Source organism: Myodes glareolus, chromosome 9 (assembly GCF_982192425.1).
Source record: "Myodes glareolus chromosome 9, mMyoGla1.1, whole genome shotgun sequence".
Taxonomy (NCBI): domain Eukaryota; kingdom Metazoa; phylum Chordata; class Mammalia; order Rodentia; family Cricetidae; genus Myodes; species Myodes glareolus.
The window spans coordinates 58,372,909-58,391,823 of NC_142034.1; the positions used below are offsets into that span (position 1 = coordinate 58,372,909).

Here is an 18,915-nt window from a genome sequence, read left to right on the forward strand (position 1 = left end):
CTTGTTTGACCCCAGATTTGTTGGATAGTTTTTTTTCTGGCTACAAAATGATTTCTCCTTAGAACTTTGGCTACATGGATCTGCTGTGTTCTAGAAGCCTACTTTGTTTGTGAGTGAGCATAGGTCGTGTTTCTTGGTTGGTGACCCATTTTTATCCACTGGGAACTTTGGAATCATCTGTTCTGTGTTCTGTTCTTTCATGAGCTGTATCTACCTGTGGGTCTTTTTGGCTCACCGGCTCAGCTCTCAGCATGTCTGTTCAATGGAGAGTCACGCCTTTCTTTAGCTTCACTCTATTTTGGTAAATGCCAGCAATAGTTACCAAGAAGAAATCAGTTATCTTAAATGGTCCTTCCCCAGTCCTATCATATTGTCTTGATTTCTCTTTGGATTCTGCAGAATGGCCATAATCTCTCACCTGATTTATGAAGATTACCTCCTGACTCATTTCTGTCCTCCTCCCTTGAAAATCCTTTGCTACTCTGTGAACAGAGTCCCCTTGCTAAATCTCAAATCCTATAATATCACTCTGCCTAAAGCATCCTCAAGGACTCCCATCATCCTAAAGGTTAAGTCAAGCATCCTTCATCTGATCACAGTAGCCATACAGTCTGGCTTTTCCGTCCAGTTTTGGACCTCACCTGCCTCCAGACTCCCTCGTTTAGCTCCTCGACTAAACAAGGCTATAGTAAGCATTTCAGCAAAAGACTCCTTTCATCCGAAATATTCTCAACAGTTCAGTATTTACTCATTGTCTTAGTGGTGGTTTCTATTGCTGTGAGGAGACACCAAGACTACAGCAACTCTTACAAAGGAAAAGCATTTAATCGGGTAGGCAGCTGACACTTCAGAGGTTTAGTCCACCATCATCATGGCAGAGAGCATGGCAACTGGGAGCATGGCAGTATGCAGGCAGGCATGGTGCTGGAGAATTCTGCATCTTGATCCTAACGCAACAGAAAATGAACTATCTCAATGGGTATGGCTTGAGCATACATGAGACCTCAAAGCCTGCCTTCACAGTGACACACTTTCTCCAACAAGACCATCCATACTCCAACAAGGCCACACTCCAAATAGTGCCACTCTCTTTGGGGTCATTTTCTTTCAAACCACCACATTCCACTCCCTGACCCCCAAAGGCTTGTAGCCATAGCATAATGCAAATGTGCATTCAGTTCAACTTCAAAAGTCTCCATATTCTGTAACAGTCCCAAACTTATTTTAAAAAGTCTAAAGTTCAAAGTCTCTTCTGAGATTCAATTTCTTAACTGTATCTTCTGTAAAAATCAAAATTAAAAAGCAGATCACATACTTCTAACATCTAAAGGCACAGGATATATTTTACCAATCCAAAACATAAGGAAGGGAGCATAGTGAGGAAATACTGGACCAAAGCAAGACCAAAACCAACTGGACAAACTCCAAACTGTGTATCTCCATGTCCGATGTCAAGGTGCTCTTCAGATCTCCAACTGCTTTCAGCTTTGTTGACTGCAACACACTTCTTTCTCTTGGGCTGGTTCCACTCCCTGTTAGCAGCTTTCCTCAGTAGGTATCCCACAACTCTGGTATCTCTATCATCTTGGAGTCTTCAAGGCAATACAGGCTTCAACTTTACAGCTTCACACAATGGCCTCTCTGGGCCTCCATTCAGGAACATGCCTGGCCTCATCAGCTTTACTTAATCGCTCCTTGACTCTAAAGCCAAACCACATGGCTGATGCTGCCAAGTTGTGCTGCTTGCTGGAGCTAGAACATGGCCCCTTTGTTCAGTTATATCATGGTTACCATCACTGGCTAAGCTTGGCTGTCCTTCAACTTGCTCTGTAGGCCATGCTGACCTCAAACTCGAGATCTTCCAGCCTCTGGGTGCACCAACACCTGGTTCTAAGTTTTTCTTTAATTCCTTTTCACAAGTTGGAAACATGATCTGGCCTATCACAGCAATACCTCACTCCTGGTAGCAACTTCTTTCTTAGTTAGGGTTTCTATTGCTGTGAAGAGACACCATGACCATGGCAACTCCTATAAAGGAAAACATTTTATGGAGTGGCTTGATGAGAAGGAGACAGGAAGTTGACTATCTCACTGGGTATGGCTTGAACGTATATGAGACCTCAAAGCCCACCTCCACAGTGACACAGTTTCTCCAACAAGACCACACCTACTCCAACAATGTCATACTTTTTGATGGCGCCACTCCCATTGGGGGCCGTTTTCTTTCAAACCACCACACTCATCCTGCAAAGACCAGCTTGTCTTGACCTCATCCTTGCATGGCCACTTGGCTTTTCATTATGTAGTCATGTGGCATCCTGAATATCTGTGTCACACCGCTTAATACAATTCTAATTTAATCATTCTTTCATCGTTGGATGTTATGTCTGCCTGCCTGCTTGTCACTAAGCTCCGTGGGGTCAGAAACCATGTCATCTTGGTCCTCATCTTACCAGAGTCTCACATTGTGACTAGCACAGAGAATTCATTCAATAAATATTTGTTAAATGATTTAATGAATGAATATCGCAAGACATTTATCATAACTGCTATGTTCCTGACTTCTATATGTTTACAGAACTCGGCCTTCCTTCTATCCACAGGGGCTTTGTTGGTTCCAGATGAATAAATTTAGTTTCCTCATTTTCATTCACCATTCTCCCTTTGAAAGCTTTCATATACTCTGTTGATGGGCAATTTTGTTCTTAGCCAATTGACCTCCAACTCTTCCATCATGTTATCTGAAGCATCCCGTCATCTCAGGCAGATTGGCCCCTCCCAAATCCACATTGTTTATCTGTCTCTGGCTGCACTGCCTCAGCCTTGCCCTTGGCTTCATCTTAATGCATACGTCTGGAAGCATATTGCCGTTCATCAACAGGAGATCACTTAGGCACCTGGGCCCCTTTCTTTTCTTACCGTCCTCTCTGATTTCTTGATGGTTTGATTTATTTTCTAATCTTCCCATTTAGACATAGATTCTGGGCCTACATATTTCCCATTTCTTGAATCTAATCAGTTTGTCCAATGAGCCCTAGTTCTTGTTTTGAATCCACACAGCTGACCCAAGCAGTTTCCCCAGTCACCCTTAGTACTGGCATATTAAGTACTGTCTCCTTGCTTGGTTTCACAGTCTGTGTGTCAGATAATTCATCATATTTCTCTACCTAGACCCTTAAAATATTAGTATCCCCTTGCATTCTAGGCAGCTGCCTTATACTCTTAACCCTTTCATGGCCTTTCCCCTTTGTCTTGCTGTGGCAGTTGCTAGCACTGGGTGTTTAAAACCCCGAAAGTCAGGTTGGGGATTTGTTTCCTTGTCTTCATATAATTCTCTGCTGAAATGTGTGTGCTCTCACACCAACAGATCTGTGAGTCCGCTCAGCAGCCGAAGCTTGCCTCTGAGCCTTGGCGGGGAGTCTATACTTTTCTGGTACTTTTTGCCATTGGGATTCTTCCAGGATGCCCCACCCCGAACACTGGATCAGGAGAGGAAAGGAAGGAGGGAGAAGCAAGAGGAGGAGGAGAAATAAGAGGCCAAATAGGATGGGGACAAGGACCAGAAGAGAGAGCTGGCTCTGTACTTCCTGGCCTCTGAGCGTGAACACTCCCGCCCCTGTTACATCTCTCCTCGCGCGCTCTGATTAATCCCTTAACAGCACTTTAACTTCACCCGTCCCCTCTTTTCTCGTCGCTGTCTTCGCACGTTATTTTCTCCTTTCCTCTTGTTTTCTATCACCCAACATGCCTCCCTAGCCCCTCGGGTGACCGCGGGGATAAAAATGAAATCTCTGATGTGGAAAGACTTTGAAAAGTTAAAAGCGGAGCAGCGTGTACAGCACAATAATAACAGAGGCGCAGCTTCTGTTCTCCAAGGCGGCGCCGCGCGCTCCTTCCCTCGCATGTCTTTCAAAGCCAGCCACGTCTTTGTCTGCACACAGGCAGGCCTCTTCTCTGGCCTCTCCCACGTCTGCAGCATGGTCTTGCTTGGTCCCCTTGCTCCTTTGTCCAAGTACGTGGCTTTGAGGAGATGAGCTCAGTTGCTTCTATTTTGTGATCAGAAAGCAGCTGTCCAGCTCACCTTTGGCTTCTTCTGAATCCTCTTGTGTGTTCAGAATGGCAAGCTCGGGACTGGAGGGGTGGCTCAATGGTTAGGCGCACGGGCTGCTCTTCCAGAATGGCAGGCTCACAAAGATTAGGGTAGGCTGCCACAAGGTAAGTTCAGAGGCGCAGGTTTCCTCCAGCGTCTTTGCAACCAGATTATCAATAGTTACTTAGGTCTCTCTTCGGTGTTCCCAGTCCCTTCTCTTTCCTCTGAGAAGCAGCAAAATGTGGGTTTGATTAGCCAAGACTGGCCTCCAGAGGGCACTGTGAAGACTTGTATTGTTTCTCAGAGATGAGAGAACTCATGCCTTCGTGTGCCAGGGAGCAGGAGGGTAAAGAGAAAAGTTGAAGTTACAAAGAGACCGTATTTAGAGAACAGATTGATGAGCAGAAAGAGGATGGCCCTTCTATTAAGGGGTGGGGGGGTGCACAGAGGAGATATAGTGGCAGCCAACTGAAGGGTCATAGGAGCTAGAGAGGAGTGAGGAAGCAACTTGCTGGCAACAGGGGAGAGGTTTAAAACCAGAGATGGGGATGACACACATAAAAAGCTTTTCCGATAGCCTTGATGCAGAAGGCCACGGGCTTGTGGCAGCACCAGTTCACCAAAGGCATTCGTTGATTTTCTTTTTCATTAAGTTCTGGGTTCACATAGAGTTAAGGTGTCTAAAAGTTCCAAATTGAAGACATAGAAGGAAGCAGTGGAGTTGAAGATTTTATGAGATCGTGGTTCAAGCTTAGCGTTATTGGATACATATTAAACTAAGGCAAATTGGTAAAGGTGAAGATAAGGGGGAAATGGAGGAACCAGTAACCTGGACATTTGATTGAAGAAGAGAAATAGGTGGAGAGGAAAACAGATGGAACCTGGGAGGCAGCTGTGATAGTCTTGAGACTATGTAAGAATAACAGCTTAGCCATGCAACCATTCTCAATGTTGGGGACATCCTGGGTGCATCCCTTAGGGAAGGGTAGCAGCAATGGTGCCAAGGTAAGTTTTCTATGATCGAAGAAAATAAGGAAGGTGGATGTTAGCCAATTCATCCATAATGGCACGAATGACAGCGATGAAATAGAAATCAAGTTAAGCCCTTCATAAAAGTTCGTCTCACCAGGAAGCTGGTAGAAAGCACAGAATACAAAGATGGTCACCAAAAGGCGCATGTACTAAAAAAGGGGGGCTTTTTCTGGCAAGTAGCAAGAGAATTCTAGAAAAGCATTCCCCTGCCTCAGAACACCATAGGTATATGGCCCTTGAGAGTGGCCTCCTGGAACTGTGGGATCCTCACAGCGTCAGTAGGGAGAGGAAGCGCCGCAGAAGATAAACGGGCTCTGCAGTCCTTGGAGGTGGCATAGCCATCTAGAGAGGCAGACAGGTCAGAAATAGGAAAGCGGGTCACACACAGAAAGGTGAGCACAGAAGTCATCTCACAAGCACTGTGAATGTGAACCTCATAAGAACATCAATACCTCAAGGCACATTTCTAATAACCTACATGGTACCTATGGGCCTCACAGCGGTGAAGGAAAAGACTCCAGAAACTCACCTCGCACACCACAAGGCTCATGTCTGATATAGTCAGCTGAGTGTGGAGTAAACAGAGCCCCGCCAATTGTCCCCCTTCCTACCACTTACAAGATCCATTTCTTTTTTTTGGTCAGCCTGGATTGATGCACATTGGCCCAAGCTGGCTCTGCAGTGCCAGACTTTGTCTCACCACAACCCCTCTAGTCTGTCGTTTTCCGACTAATCTTTATTAAGCACCTCTTTCCCCTGTATCCTTCTCCAGCGAACAAAGGAAATAAATAGGCTCCTTTGTGAGCAAACAAACATCGCGGGTGCCATCGAATAATCCCCACACCTTTTAGCCTGGTGTTTGCTCTGGAATTAGGTGTTTATCTCTCCAGTCCTAAAGCTGACATCAAATGCTTGCCAGCGAGGATTTATTGTGTTTAATAAAGGTATTTCTTGGGTTCATCTCGGTCGAATCTATAGTGACTATTTCTCAATATAAAAAGTCATCATCCTACTTGTATCCAGTGGAAGGAGAGTCCACAAGCTTTTTAGTATGTAAAAGGACTACCCAATATAAACTGTTCTCTCCTCAAGGCTTGCATGAGTATCAAATTATATCTATAATTTTAGCTCTTCTGGAAGTAAAATATTTTTGTACAGCTTTGTATTCCTTTTCTTTTTTTAACTATTCTTCTCCCCATCTATTTTACTTTCCCGGGAAAATTGTTCAATGATTCCTTTGTGGTATTACACAGTTTTATGATTCTTTTATGTAAAGAGTGACATATACCTTTCCCAAGCTTTATTGGATTGTGCTAACGGTTAATGTGTAAACAGAATTGGTCCTCTATATTAAGGTCATTTTTTAGGTTCAGTTTTCTTTGGCCTTGAAGAGCAACTCTGTGGCATTGGTCTTGCTTCTGTGGTGTGGCTATGATGTTTTATTATTATTATTGCCTCTTGTTTCCTACACTAATAGCACAATATAACACTCACACCAATCCCTGTCCTTGTTTTTTCTCTTTTTTCTCTCTCCTTTCTTATATGCAAGGATGACATAATGCTTCCTATGTATTGCAAATAGTGAAGGAGGAGGTTGGTAAAGGGGAATCCGGTACTGACTCAATTCTGCCCACAGCTCCCTGCAAAGTCCCAAAGAAGACTGGATCTATTCAGAAGACAAAGGAAATTAGAAGGGAACACAGCTACATGCCTGCCCTTTACCTTTTCTTTCTCAGCACTTTCTGTGCTCAGGCCGTCTTCACGTAGGGGCTATGTAAGAGGACATCAACAACCCCAAACCATTCCTGAGGGTTAGCAGCTGAGGCAGGGGTGGGGTGATTTGGAAAAGTGGACAGATGTTTCCTTTTATCTGAGATTGCACATCTGAAATACTTAGCCTCCTATGAAGAGAAAGGAAATACGAGGCTTGGGTCTGAGTGATGTGTTAATCTAATTAATCTTATCAATAAAAACCAGGATCCAGATATCAGGGTAAAACCTGGAAGATAAGAGTACTGGGAGCAGCCACCAGTTGCTTCCTACCTGTCTCCTTCCTGCATCCAAAAAAGTTGAGATCCTGTCTACACCCTACCTTATCCTTCCTGTCTCTACCTCCTGAGTGCTGGGATTAAAGGTGTGAGCCACCACTGCCAGCTTCTATGGTTAACTAGTGGCTAGCTCCACCCTCTGATCTCCAGGCAAGCTTTATTTGTCAGAACACAAAATATCCCACAACATCTGGGTCTAGACATTCCTAGGCTTGAGGATGACAACTGGGGGAACTTCTTAGGCATAGCAGCATGGATGATTAGGCTCAATAAATCACACTAACACTTCCATGGTTTTTTAGGAAGGAAACTCGGATATACATTCAACAATCGGAACTTCCACAACGTGTCTCTGGGGCAAGGACAAGAGGTGGTTGCTGAAGCTGCCCTGGACCTGGCAGCCAAGAAAGGTCACTGGGTGATTCTGCAGGTACAACCCCTCTGTCCAGATCTGGATCACTCTCGCTTTTGTGTCTGTTTAGGCTGTAGCCCTTAGACTCTGGGCTTCCTGTGCCCTCAGACTCTCTTACCCATGTGTTTCTCCATGTCATTTCCGCTTTGACTTCCAGCCCTGCTCTAACTCTGCGGTCACACCCCTCTTCCCAAGGCCTCCTCCAAGGACTCTTCTTTCCCACACCTACTCAACCATCGTCCCAAACAGTTCCAAGTTCCACTCACAGAAGGAAGTAGATTCCACTCTGATACATGCTCGAGAAATTAGCCTTTGATTAAAGACTATAGCAAGTGGGTACTTTTAGAGGCCAGTCTCCTCCTGTGAATGCCGCGTTGTTTTCCTCTGTGTTCTTTTTTCTGTTGTGTGGTAAGTTCTAAGTTACCTGAAGACTAAAAGTCAGCTCCTTCATTGGGGAGCTCACACTGGTATCTGGAAATGTGGAAAACAATGTTGTGATTCCACGGGAACAAGGGTGAGAGGAAAAAGTCTTCATTCTCCGGAAACCTGTCCCCCATGCAGCTCATTTAGAAACTGTGGCTGAATCAGAACAAACAGTGTATTATTCTTCTCTCCGTGAGCCCTCTTCAGTCAGCCCTATCAGGGCAAACATTGGCATGTTGACTGATTCGTTATGGCATGTTCTTCACCAGATTTCCTTAGAGAAAATGCTGTTTCTTATTTACCTTGGCCATCAAGATCACTGCCTTAAGCTGCTCAGCAGAAGCCTATGGGGAGGAGGAGAGAGATGATTGTGTGGTTAAGGGTACTTGCTTTTCAGAGGACCAGGGGTCCATTCTAGTACCTATGGCAGGTGTCTGTGACAGCCACCTCTTCTGAACTCGGCAGTCACCTGTTTACATATATACATATTCTCTCTCTCTCTCTCTCTCTCTCTCTCTCTCTCTCTCTCTCTCTCTCACACACACACACACACACACACACACACACACACACACACACACACACGCAAAATAAATAAATCATATTTTAGAAAGCCTATTGGGTATGAGACGGTAGCAAGAGAGTAGCAGGGAGGGTAAATATGATTAAAATATAAAATGTGCATTTTGAAAAACCTGTTAGGTGACAGAATTAATGAGGAAACTAAACGAAGAGTAACTGTAGAGCCCAGTCACCCACCCACCCTGACTTCATTACCAAGAGCTTCATCAATTCCCTGATTACTCCCCCACATCTTGCTGCTGCTTTTTCCTTAATCATCCTTTTATTTACGGGGCGCCCGACTGCTGAGAGAGCTGCCATTCCCTGAAACTCCTTTTTCGGGAACAGTGGGAATCCCAAGAGAAACCCTGACAGCAGCTGGAGTCTCTGCTTCCTCCAGGGGCCCGGAGATACAACCCCGTTGTGTGCAGACTCATCTGCCTGCCCTGCTCCTGGCCAACTGCGACTAAAGAAACCCAACTAGCTGCCGTAAAAGTCAGAGTCTGTTTCTGAAACTGTGGTTCTGCCTCTAGCAAGGTTCCCTGGGCAAGGAGCTGAGTTTCCCTCCTTTGCAACCACTGGCTACCCAGTACCTTCATAGTCAATGCAGTGTCTGAACACTCTCAGAGTCTGAGCTTAGTGCTCCCCTCTGAATCCTGGGGAATGGGCATCTCCATGAGAACCTGTTTCTCTGGAGGAGAGCAAGTGATCCAAAGGCTCTCCTTTTCCTCGAGTGAAATGTTAGGAGTCTTGACCAAACATGACATGTCTGAACCACAGAGTAGGGTGGAAAAAAAGGACCCTTCAAAACATATATCTTCCCAAGACTCCCAAGTATTTTGGGTTTAATATTTACCTGGTGTAACCAAGCATGGTGGCATGCGCATGCAAGCCCAGCAGTCAGGTGGAAGAAGCAGGAGGATCTTCAGTTTGAGGACAATCTGGGTTACCTATGAGGTTCCTGGCCAGCACGGGCTGTGTAGTGAGAACCTTGTTTCAATGCTCCACCCCCAAAAAGCTCCTGGAAGAGGAAAAACCATTGCAGACATTCCTCTTTCAAAATTGGAAAACTGCTAAACAGTAACCTTTTCCGGAAGAGTTCGGCATCGACGGTCAAGTGTTTCTGAGAACTTGTGACTCTGAACTCTTGTTCCAATCCCTGTTTCCAATGACTGTTCTATACAATGTCATACTGGGAAAAGCTGCCTGAGCTCCCAACCCAAGAACAGCGAGTGATCTTCTCCCAGGGGACCTGGCTTCCTAGGACCTTGGGATCAGCCAAGACTCAGAAGGTCTCCACTCTTCCTGGCTATAATAGCTGTGGGTTGAGTTTCCCCAGTTCTGGAAGTCCCAGGGATCCTTGAATACCCCCCAGAGTTCCCTCCATAGGAAACGGGTCTTCCTCATAGCCCTACCCTACTCTGACATGTCCTGCTATGTGGGGACTTGGAGTTGAGGCGCCTGCAGGATCACTCACTGCTAGCTGGTATTGCCACCTAACAGCAACCTCGGCTCTCCAGAAAGCCCACTGAACTCTGCTTCACTCACGTGATTCTTAATGGACTCCTTAACAAATTTTCATTTCACCCTTTGCTACAGACTTTCACATAGCCATTTCCAGTATAAAGAGCCTTTCAAATGCCTTGCCTATGGGGCTCTGCAGGCACTCTGAAATAAGTGTGGCAAACATGATCTTTACTTCTCTTTCTATAGAAATGAAAGCAGCATTCAGAGGCCAAATTACTGTGGTCCTCGGACTGTGCTCAGTGCTGATCTATGTATTTAAGGCTCTGCAAGGCTGCTTGCTCAAATATTGATTGAGGAGCCTTTATCTGTTCATCATAATGAGACATTGCAATGATGCCAAGGGACCTGCTTACTAAAGGGAAGGCACTTTTCTCAAAGGAGTGTGAAGAACTAAGTGCTGATCTCGATAAAAGACAGGAAAGAGATTTGGGAGCAAAAGACAGAGAAGCCTAGGATGAGCGTAGAGACCTTCATGGACCTTTGAAAGCGGTGTCCCTCTGTGTTCTAGGGAGATAATTTGGGTGTCAATTAGGCGAATGGTTTGGTGAAGAGAAAGGCTGGTAGAGAGAGCTTGAATCAGTGCCTTTCAAACTTGAATGTGCATACACCTTGCTGGAAGGTCCCATTAATATGTGATGATTCAGTAAGTCTGAGTGGGGCCTGAGATTCTGTTTCTTCCCAGCTCCCAGGTACTGCAGCAACATTCGTTCCTATTAGTTCTCTGGGGCTCAAATAATCCAGGCACCAGGCAGTGGAGAATCAGACTGAAAACATAATTGGATTTTAGACTCAAATACAGTCCCTGTACCCACAGTGTGGTAGCGTCAGAAAGCTTATTGGAAATACAAATGGCCAGGCTTCACTGTAGCTATTGAATCAGAAGCTGTATGGAAGGGCCAGCAATCAGTGCTTGAAGCTCTCCTCCAGGGGATCCCTGTGCAGTCAAGTCTGAGAACACAATACTAGAAGATTTATGATTATCAAAGGACAGCGTTCAACTGGACGATGCAGGAGGTCACCATGGCTGGTATCTTTCTGTGCTGCGATTTTAGATATGTCTGTCACTGAAGGCTCTGCGTTACACGGCAGTCTGGGTGAACATAATTCTACTGAATGCTTTAGAATGTATGTTATAGGTCTAGGGCACAGCTAAGTGATAAAGAACTTGCCTGGCATGGGTGAGACTTGTGTTTAAGCCCTAGAACCACCCAAAACAGCTGCACTCAAAAGTAGCCAAGGTGGTAAATTTTACATTGTGTCTATTGTAATTTTTAAAAAAAAAAATTCTTCAAGTTAAACCCAAACAATGACGACCCTCATAGTCATGCTAATACCCCCTAGACAAAGAATGATAGGTAACTAATCACTGCTGAGAGAGAGAGAAATAGTGTTCTCCGGGGACAAGTCCCCAGTACTGAGTGGTCAGCCTTGAAATCATGTCCACACAAGCAACATTAAGCAGAGTCAGCAGGTTGTATTCATATATCTATACATTTGCATAAATGTATGGTGTGTGTAACAACAATAATCATAGAAAAAGGGATCGTGAATTTGAGGGGGGGGGGATAATGGAGATGGTCCGGGAGGGATTGGAAGGAGGGAAGGGAAGGGGAAAATGATGTGGTTATATCTTGACTAAAATTTAAAAATTACAAAAAAAAATTGAAGCTAATGAAGGTGAGGTGGTCCCTATAGCTACCCACCTGATGACTGTACACTGGCTAATAGGTATAAGTATATGTCTACTTGCAGGATCTTTCCTTCCTAACAGAACATCCACCTGGTGGCCAAGTGGCTCGGTACCCTAGAGAAGAAACTGGAGGAGCTCAGCGATGAAAGTCACCCAGACTTCAGAGTCTTCATCAGTGCTGAGCCTGCACCCTCCCCTGAGGGCCACATCATTCCCCAGGGCATCCTGGAAAACTCTATTAAGATCACCAATGAACCCCCCACAGGCATGCATGCCAATTTGCACAAAGCCCTGGATAACTTCACTCAGGTACTGTCTGGGAGGGAAGGGTAAAGAGTACCCCATCCCACAAGGGGCCAATTCAAACCCAGTGGGAAAGAAGTGTATGCCAGGGACTGCCCATCAGCACTGACAGATGTGGGCGAATGTGCGCCCTCTGGCACTGACTGCCACCCAGTGCCCACTAAGTATATCCTAGCTCTCAGTTTCTAGATGCTCAAGGTGCTGGGGTTAGGGCCTTTCTTATGTAAGAAGGGGAAATTTCATGTTAACTAATATTTCAAAGTAAAAAAGGGCCAGCTGCTGTGTTTCTAATTGATGTACCAATATCCCAGTATCCCATCTTCAGGCAGGAGAATGATGCTCCATTCAGCTATTATCACTGGCTGGCTCCACCCATCCTCAATATTAAGGGACCAAATAATCTAGGTGTCAGGTAGTAGGAAGCTGGACTTGGACTATATCCAAAAAAAGTATATGAGTATAAAAAAGTTATACTCATAAAATGTGGTCTCTGGGTCGGGAGCAGCACCCGGGGGAGTCAATGGAAATACAAACCCCAGGTTCCCACTCCAGAAAATGAGACCCACACACAGTCAGGCTTGAGAGCACTGACCTCTAGAGAGACTCAGAATACCAAGGCACAGGGCTCGGGAACATTACCACGACTCTCATTACTTGGAATCTGAGACTCATGCCGCAGAGGTGTTATTTAAAACCTAGGCAAGACAAAAAAAAAAATGACAAAAAAAGAGTAGAAGGAAAACTGTACTGTGGGATGGACAAATGACAGAAAGGAAAGAAGGGGAGAACAAAAGGGGATGAGAGAAGACACAATAGCACGTATGTCCTCTGCAGTGTGTGTGTGTGTGTGTGTGTGTGTGTGTGTGTGTGCGTGTGTGATGAAAGCAGAGGAAAGGGCAGGGTCTCTGAAGATAGACAGAGACACAAAAGAGGGCAGTGGCGGGAGAGTGTGGGAAAATACAATAATATATGCATATGAAAATATCATAATAAGACCCATAATTTTGCTTGCTAACAAAAAAGGTTAATGTTTTTTTTTAAAAAAAAAAATCTAAAGCCAGGCCCATGGGTGAGTGAACCCTTATGTGCAGTGTGTGCAGCTCAGGCCTCTTCCAGCTTCTCAGGAAGATACCGTTTCTCGTTGCTTCTCCCTGGGGAAGGGAAATACCTGAAGATGTTCATCACAGGAGGGTAGGGGCAAGGAGCCATCTTGAATTCTCAGTGAGCTTTCTTAGTGTCTCCAGAGAAGTTTCTAGGAGCTGTCAGAGGGTCTTTCTCTCTGATGCCACCAGTGAGTCTGGTTTCCCGTCATGCTAACACACAGGTCACATCCAGGAACCTTAAGTGGGCCATCCCACACCGCTAGTCTGCAGCTAGTCCACATTAACCACCTGTGTTACTAGCCCTTTGGGCCGGGTTTAATTTACAGTATGGTGAAAACAGTGCAGAATCTCAAAAGGTTTCACTGACCCCATGTTACAACCACAGCGTGGAAGTCACCGAGTCTGAAGAAGGAAGCTTGCACAAAGGCCTGAGACACAAAACTCCATCCTCCTCTCTCATGTCCTCCTCCCGCCTGCCTCCAACACCTGATATCACTCAACAGTGAGGAACACCACGAGGGGTTGGAGCACTATTTTAGCTTGAAATTTGGGGTAAGAAATACTCTGGTCATTGCAAAACAGGGCAGAAGCTAGGGTAGTCCACTAGCCAGGGGTCTTCTCCTTACTTCCCCCGAGTAATTAAACCTAATTAAATTCCTAAGTGCTCCTGGGTGCCAAGCACAGAGGTCAAACATCTAAATTTTCTATCTTTACTATTCTATGTATGGGGAACAAGCAGGCTTATGCCTACACCCAAATAGAGAAGTCTTGCCCTCGTAAGTGTGGGGCTGGACAGCAACATCAGCTTGTAGCCTGTGAGTCTTGCACTGAAAATGGCAGTGATGGGAAATTTTATGTCTTGTCTGTTTTACACAGCCTTTTTTTTTTTTAACTTAGAAGTCAGAGTATAGGGATGTAACCCAGTGGTAGGGCAACTACATCACATGAACAAGGCTCTGGGTTCAATCCCCAGTGCAAGGAGGGGCAGGGAGAGAGGTTGGAAGAGGACGGAAGTGACAGTGGGGACCATCAGAGGGAAAGCAGTAGAATGTGCTTATCTGGCTCTAGACCCACAGGCCCAGCAGCCAGCCATTCTCCGCTCTCCGCTGTCCTGCCTTGAGGGGCTTGGACAGTTGGGAAGCAGTGGATCCTCAGCTGCTGCACTTCCTTATCATGAAATAGACCCACCCGGTCTCCTCTTCACAGCCAGGCTGTGGGTCATGGTCTCCTCTTCACAGCCAGGCCGTGGGTCATGGTCTCCTCTTCACAGCCTGGCCATGGGTCATGGTCTCCTCTTCACAGCCTGGCCATGGGTCATGGTCTCCTCTTCACAGCCAGGCCGTGGATCTTGGTCTCCTCTTCACAGCCAGGCCGTGGGTCGTGATCTCCTTTTCACAGCCAGGCTGTGGATCTTGGTCTCCTCTTCACAGCCAGGCCATGGGTCATGGTCTCCTCTTCACAACCAGGCTGTGGGTCATTGCCCCTAAGCTTCTTTCCCTGCACTCTTGATGTGCAGGCTTGGCTACTCAAATGGGAAGAAAGTAGAAGAGATGTTTTCTCTTCCTGGCTGTGCCGTCCCTGCCTCGAAAGGTCCATTCACAGTTTATAGACACCCTAAGTAACTCAAGTATCTCAGTCTGAGAAGGGCAGATTCATGAGGCTGCTCACTGTTTACAGTGGAGGCCTTTGTAAATTCACCCTTCTCCCCCAGAGGCCACTTTAACCATGTGAGGGCATAAATTCCTTGGTCTCCTTTTCATTCCCGCTTCCCTGGTAATTACACTATTTGGGGGTGATTGTTTTATTCTAACTTTTTTGTGAGTGTTTATCACTGTCAGCCTGTCTGGGCATTAAAGGCATTTATGCTTGAAGGCATTTTCCGACATGTTGTTGGGGTTTCTTATTCCCAAATGTGTAAGAAGTAACATAGTATCCTATAGTTTACGGAGAAACTGCTCTATCCAGAAAACAGTTGTTAATGTTTCACAAGGTAATATCTTTACCCTCCATCCCACCTCTGACCCAGTGAGGGAACCACAGAGATGCCATGCCATGTGTTCAAGTGTGTCTCGTGGGAACATGAGCAACACCAGAAGCTCCCAGTGTTTCCTCTGTGGCCCTGCCCTATATGAACACAGCCTGGGAGTGGCTCCTAGAAGTATCGGGACTGAATGAATCTAGTGATGGGAGCCTTGAGAGCACCTTTTTGGGCTCTCCCTACCACATCCTGCTCCAAAATGAACAGAAAAGCGTCTCATTTGGAAAAAAAATATTTATTTATTCCTGAGGATCCAGAGATCGCCTTCCTACAATTCCTTCAAAATACAGGCTTACCTCTGTCCTCCATCACGGTCATTCTCCTCAGAGTCCTCCAAGCAGGACCTCACCGACTTCCTCTGAAGCGGCGGCTGCTTCTCTCCTTCCTGTTGATTCTGTCTCCCCTTCTAGGCTCCATCTCTGCCCCTCCTCATGCTCTGCAGCCACACACCCCTCCATACTGTCCACTCAGTCTCCTGTCTGACCTCTCCTGCTCAGGCCATGAGGGCGGTGGGGAGCGGTGGGGAGCACAGACGGCACACCATCTCTCAGTGCTGAGTCTGGTCCCCATCTGCCCCCTCATTTCAGAAGCTCTTCGGTACAGAAGCCAGGGGCCCCTTATCACATAGCTGGAAGGACAGACACATCTGTGTTCCATGATGGGCAGGAGAGGACAGCTAGAGGTTAGGCTGTAGGGGTCCCCACCTACTTGGGGCAAAGTGACATCAAGAGAACGAATAAGGCGTTCATATCCACAGAGCATCTGCTGCTGGCATTAGCTAGGCTTGGGTACCTAAATAGTTAATCCATATGCACAAAGTCAAATCACAGACCAAATGCACTGTAGCCCGAATATGAATTTTAACTCAGGGGCTGGAATGGAACTTATCTCTTCTGCATGACTGCCTCAAACTCTGAACCCCACCTTGCCTCACCTCGGTACAATCAATCACTAGTCCCTTCGCCGGGCATCAAACCCTAAACATGACTTACCATAACCTTACCCAGTGTGAACCGGATCTTCATCACACCCTCACCTACCACAGGTGAGAGAAACGGGGTCAGCGTTGCTGATGATGTTTCTCTTCCAGGACACTCTGGAAATGTGTTCCCGGGAGACGGAGTTCAAGAGCATCCTCTTCGCTCTCTGTTACTTTCACGCAGTGGTTGCCGAAAGACGCAAGTTTGGGCCGCAGGGATGGAACCGGTCCTACCCTTTTAACACGGGGGACCTCACCATCTCTGTCAATGTGCTCTACAATTTCTTGGAGGCTAACACAAAGGTATAGCGAAAGGGTATGGGTGAAGGTCATTAGAATGTGGCCTTCCCATGCGCAAGGGTTGTGTGGCGTGAGGAAGGTCTAAGACCCCACACAAGTAAGATAAGGAAGTCCCAAGCCCAGGACCAACCAACCTAATGCTGAGAAGTACTACCGTGAGGTCAGAGTACAAGAAGCAAAGGAACCCAACAGTCAGCCTCATGAGACTCCATCCAGATACTTATCAAAGCACCTGTATGTCCTCACAGCAGAACAGGGATTGTGGATTGGCAGGAAGAGACCTCACACACACCTATTGTAAGTTCCCAACCCAACTTAATTAGACAATGGGGCAGAGCTTTCACGGGCTACACACAGCTCCTCCTGTGGCCATAGTTTTGCTACAGGTAGAGAAAAGGCCAAATTCATACCTCCTCTTTATTGCTCCATTTCAGAGAAAGTTCTGCTAACAAAGTCTTCTACCTAAGGGAATGTTCATACCATCAAGGCTCCTAATGTCTGGAGCATCAGCAAGGCCAACACAGGCTGAAATGCCCTGAGAAATCCTGACTAGAATCCTAGGTCCTGGGAAGCCCAGCATCTTCTCCCCTTTGTTAGTTGGCTTGTCTCAAACACCTTCCCTCCCTAACTCTTATCCCAGAGATCTTCTAAGCTATGTTTTATTGGCTGTGAACTTTCAGAGGGGAACAACTGATCCTGTTATTAATGTCAGACGATTTTAAAAGGGTCAGAGTCCTCACTTCCTCCATTTGACATTCATTGCCTGTGTGAAGGGCTCCTAGGGAAAGCCTGCTATAATTCTTCAAGCCTTTAGTGATAGCCCCAAGCATACCTAATACTGCCAGGCTCAGGGAGCACACACTTTTAAAAGGCATCATTTTTATCTCGGGAAATATCCAGTCCCAAAAGCTTGTGGGGAAGCATTCTTTTCTGCTCTCTCACCTATAACTCAGGTGCCCTATGATGACTTGCGCTACCTATTCGGTGAGATCATGTACGGAGGCCATATCACAGACGACTGGGACAGGAGGCTCTGCAGAACCTACCTGGAGGAATTCATTCGGCCAGAAATGCTAGACGGAGAGCTGTCTCTGGCTCCAGGGTTCCCACTTCCGGGCAACATGGACTACAGTGGTTATCATCAGGTGAGGTACTGCTGTGTTTACAGCAGTGTGATGGTCTCACTGGGGACTGAGTGTTTCTTCTGACTGCCCTGCACAGCTCAGCCTGCACAGCTCAGCCTGCACATGCTCACATTGGAACAAGACTATGGGCCAGAAAAGGATGGCCAGAAGAGCTGAGCATGTTTTAACCTTGCTCTCTGCCCCGAGCTTGCTTTGCTCAACTCAAGAGGCTCAGGATTTCCAGCCTCAAATTAAAGAAGAAATTGAGCCTGGGGATCTTTGCATCCTTGGTGTTTGATTCCATAATTCTATTTGTTAATCTTTTCTACAAATAGCATCTGGGGCAGTTGTTTACTTGTTTTTATTCAAGATGTTGACAGAAACAATATTAATTTGGAAAACTCTCAGGTAAGAACTTCAAGACATTTGCATCAACTTTATCAGTATCTTGAGAGAAAATGATCTTGTGTCCGGATCAATCACTCCTCCCATATCCTATTGGTTGCTATGGACACAGACATGTACACTCACATAAAAGCAAAACCTTTTCACTGAGATTTTTCTTACTAGCATTTCAGTTTACTTGTGCTATCGTCGCATTTATTTTTAAAGCATTCAGCTCTCTTTTTAACCTGCCACGAGATAATGGGGGGGGGGGAGATTTTTAGACATTAAAGCATTCTTGAAAGAACAAAAACTTAATAAAGTTTATACAAAATTTAAGGGAAAAGTGGTTATAGAAACTTAAAAAAAACATTTAATTCATAAAACTTAAGACTCGTAATCATAGATGTCATTTGATCCAGAAGAGTTACACCTGCAAAAAGAAATTCAAAATGAGGGGTCTCCTTATGAGAAATAAGAAAGTTCTAACCACCTTGAGAGGCTTTTCCAGAGATGGTGGTGCAAGAGCATCCCCTGGTGTCTGTGGACAATCCACCTGCCAGAGCAGCATCCTTGAGGAGGCCTGGTCCTTGCGTCCCACAGTAGCGGGACTAGCACATTCCTAAAGGGCTAAGGTAGAAGTCCTTTCTTCCACTTCTCTGGAATCTGCCAGATCAGAGTTGGTTGGTTCCAGGACCCCTGCCAAGAGTCCGGCAATGCAAGGAAAATCACAAAATTGTCTTTAAAGAACGAGCAACATTTAAACTAGTCAGTAACCACACCCAAGAGATCGCAAAGCCCCTTGAGGCACTTAACTGGGGTTATAATCTTCGCCTTTAAAAGAAGGAGCTGCGAAGGGTACACAAAACAGGAGGTGAAGAAAGCGACTTCTATGAACACG

At 45.9% G+C, this 18,915-nt stretch overlaps 1 protein-coding gene across 1 annotated transcript in view; it reads left to right on the forward strand.

Moving 5' to 3' along the window:
• The window catches only part of Dnah9 (dynein axonemal heavy chain 9), a 362,388-nt gene that overhangs the window by 327,334 nt on the left and 16,139 nt on the right, over window positions 1–18,915 (forward strand). The window contains exons 62-65 of the mRNA XM_087910517.1: window positions 7,473–7,600; window positions 11,865–12,092; window positions 16,318–16,509; window positions 17,460–17,651. Of these exons, the coding sequence (XP_087766643.1) occupies window positions 7,473–7,600; window positions 11,865–12,092; window positions 16,318–16,509; window positions 17,460–17,651 (740 nt within the window). The remainder of the gene's footprint in view (window positions 1–7,472; window positions 7,601–11,864; window positions 12,093–16,317; window positions 16,510–17,459; window positions 17,652–18,915) is intronic.